The 3488-nt window shown below is 37.7% G+C and overlaps 1 protein-coding gene across 6 annotated transcripts in view; it reads left to right on the forward strand.

The window, feature by feature from the left end:
- The first annotated feature begins 564 nt into the window (after nucleotides 1–564).
- Nucleotides 565–3488, forward strand: part of PKP4 (plakophilin 4) — a 159775-nt gene continuing 156851 nt past the window's right edge. For 4 of the 6 annotated variants that reach the window (XM_014534081.1, XM_014534083.1, XM_014534082.1 and 1 more), the window contains exon 1: nucleotides 565–715. In XM_014534081.1, the coding sequence (XP_014389567.1) occupies nucleotides 584–715 (132 nt within the window). In that variant the 5' untranslated portion in view covers nucleotides 565–583. Of the gene's footprint in view, nucleotides 716–854; nucleotides 933–3488 lie in introns of those variants that run through there. The other 2 variants (XM_014534086.1, XM_014534085.1) reach the window with 2 other exon arrangements.

Consider the following 3488-nt stretch of genomic DNA (forward strand, 5'->3'; position numbering starts at 1 on the left):
TTATTAATGCCTTGCATTTCTTTTAAGTACAGCAGACTTTTGTTTATGTTCAAGCTTTCCTTAAGTTTTGTAACCTTTTTATCTGTTGCCTAAGCCTCTTCTGTAAGTGGTACAGCATTTGCACATTTGTAGCTGTCTAATTGTGTGTATACTTTTCTGAAAACTGGCTCTTATAGCAAATATAGAGTGTTTATTGTTATTTGTTTCATAATAATCATATTTACTTATTGGTTATCTGATTATAAGGCTCACCAATTTAACAAGCTCCTAATAACTTTATTGTCCTTAGTATATTTTTAATTTAAGAGCATTCTTTCCCAACCCTTTTCATGTCACTTTTTTTACTATGATGTTTAAATATTTTCTTAGTATTTATTATCATTACATTTAAATTTATTTTTTAATATTTGGTAATACTCACTATACATTTGGCCCTAGATGTTGCCTTCTAAAAATCAAATAGTCTCAGGGTATTGTGATCATTGTGTGTAGAAGACTGTGGTACTTCCTAGGGACCATCTGCAGATCCTCAGAGGAGCCCTAGAGAAAGTGTTAACTCTTTGCCTGCTTGATTGCAGGAGGAATGCCAGCTCCTGAGCAGGCCTCACTGGTGGAGGAGGGGCAACCACAGATCCGCCAGGAAACTGCCTGCACTGGCCCAGGCATGGAACCCGAGACCACAGCCACCACTATTCTAGCTTCTGTGAAGGAGCAGGTACATCCTCTTATTGGAATTTGCAATTAATGATTTCTTCAATGCCTTTAAAAATTAATCTTTGGATGTGTTTTAAATTTGTCTAACGTCCTTGACGCCTTCACGTTTTCTAATTATAAGGTGTTTACATCCCTGAGTACATTGGGATGACTGGCATGTAGAGCTGCTCCAGGTGCCAGTCAGAATCGGAACATGCAGGATACTTGTGCGTCTGCAAGTAAGGACAATATTGATGGTGATCGGTGTCTGTCTCCCATTGCAGAGTGTGTGCATGCGCGCAAAGCTTCGTCAAGCGTAGTCACATTGTTAACTTCTCTGCCAGGACTCTGGCAACCTTTGGCCTGTAGTGTTGAACCTTTAACATGGGTATTACCTAGGGCTGTTTCTGTGATTTTTGGATAAAGGCTATATTTGTTGTGTTTGTCTGAATCAAAGTATATTCATTTTGTGAGCTAGTGTTCTAATACTTGTCAAACTGTGCCAGTTTGCTTCAGTGTCATATTTATGTTGTTTTTCTTAAGGTCCTTAATACTATTTATCTTTCAAACCCAAGTAGCCTTCTAAATTAGAACTTATCTGTTATGCTTAGAGATTGGAATTCCTAAATTTAATTTTTTATGCTTTAAAAGTTTAATAAAGTGAATGTAATATTAAAGCTATAGATAGACTTCTGTCCCTCCCTTCAAAACAAAACAAAAATATACGCCATTTGTGAGAGTTATTGTGGTGGATATACTCTAACAAAAAACTTAAAAATCTTATGATTAACCCCCTGGGTCATTTTTTCTCAAGAGATATAAATGTAGATTTATATTTGCTGGAATATTCTTTTAAAAATCAATATTGGCAGTTCAAATGACTAATGAATACAAATAGTAAAGAATTTTTTTAATACCTCATTTATTTACTGTTTGCTGTAAAGTAGGTAAGTGTTATGAATGATACTCCAGAACTATGACATATGTCTGTCATTAGAGCTGTGTTTTCAAGAAAAATGATTTCACAACTTATTCTAATATCAAGATGTCAAAATATTTACCATTCCTCCCTGAAATTAGTTTTTAAACATCCCACAACGTAAGAATTTGAGAAGACAAGAAAATTGTAGTTGGTACTGTTTCTGTTTTTCACCAAACCATACATTATCTAAGTTTCTCTCACCTTTAGGGAGGGAAAAGGGACTCTTTTTTTTATTTTTATTTTTTATAGTACTTCATGGTTGTCAAGATTTGACCCAAGGAGCTGTAAAATGAAAAGAATCTGATTTATTTGGGGCTCTTAAAGTATACTGCGTTCTTGTGAAATATGACGGTAAATTTATCAAAAGGCCCAGAACTGACTTAAAACTAGAAACTGTTTTCAGTAAACATAGCAACAGGACTTTGTGTTTGTATCTTGAGACCAGATACCCTGCATGTTGAGGACGACTGGAAACCTATCATCAATTTGCCCTGTAGTTCCATGATACCTTCAGATGCCTTAAAAGTTTTATCTTTTGGCAATAAAGTGTTCTGAATGGATATTGTCTGAGAGATAGCCAGAAGGGTTCCATTTTTCCAAGATAGCTAAAAAAAAACAAAACACCACACCAAACCCCCAAAACCAGATATTTGTTGTTTATTAGGAGAATTACCTTATATCTCCTGTATTATTTTGTTAGTAGGAGGATATACGTGTTCTACTCTTGGCTTCCATTCCTGTTCTAAAATTTTGAGTTCATTAGTATACATTTACAGTTTTTATTCTTAATTTCTTTTAAAGTTGCTTTGTCAGTATTTCGATCATTTTAAAGCCAATGCTCAGTTAGTATTTCAGTCATTCAACCCAAGACACAGTATCTGTCTCTTATTCCAAGATACTCGTCCAACTTTAAATAACTAACTGTAGCTCACATAGGATTTTTGTGGCACCAGGCAAGATACTCTGATTTCTCTGTAGTTGGCATAAAAATTTCTTAGGACTTTCCTAAAATATGTCACTCCCTATCATCTGCCCAATGAGACAGAGTTAGCTAGAAATAAGAAACCTAATTACTATTCATCTTATATATTTGATTTTATTAGTCTATTAGTCAGAAGGTGACATTCTCAGTCTTGTGATACTTAAACTAGAGGCCCGGTGTATGAAATTTGTGCACGAGGAGGAGGGAGGGAGGCAGCTTGGCCTGTGCCCTCTCACAGTGCGGGAGCCCCGCGATCTATCTCCCCAAAGAGGTAGGCCGGAGCCGGGAGGTCCCACCTCTGCACCGCACGGAGCCGCCGACCCGCTCTGCTCTGCAGCGTCAGGTCCCCGCCCACACACGCAGCCTCCTGGTGATGGATTGTTACAGCGTGAGGGCATCACGGCATGAGGGTGTGACGACCACATAGGCTTTTATTAGTATCGATGGAATAGTTAATATCAGATCATGTCCTTGATCATGTATTGTATCCATAGAACCATATTCTTGGATGGGCTGCATAATTATTTAAATATATGCCATACTACTCTGCAATGCTCATAGCCCTGGACTGATGGTATCAGCTCCACTGATCTCAAAGAACAGGCCTTGTTTGATGGCAGCCGTAGCTCAGGAAGGAAGTTTCATTAGGGCACGGAAGGAAGAGACCCCTGCAGTGCAACTGGGTGGATGGTCTGGGTTCCCATCCTGGCCCCACAACTTAACTGTGTTATCTTGGGAAGATTTCTTTTTTTTTTTTTTTAAATAAATCTTTATTGTTCAGATTATTACAGATGTTCCTCTTTTTTTCCCCCCAATAGCTCCCCTCCCCCT

This window comes from Myotis brandtii, unplaced genomic scaffold (assembly GCF_000412655.1).
Source record: "Myotis brandtii unplaced genomic scaffold, ASM41265v1 scaffold125, whole genome shotgun sequence".
Classification (NCBI taxonomy): Eukaryota; Metazoa; Chordata; class Mammalia; order Chiroptera; family Vespertilionidae; genus Myotis; species Myotis brandtii.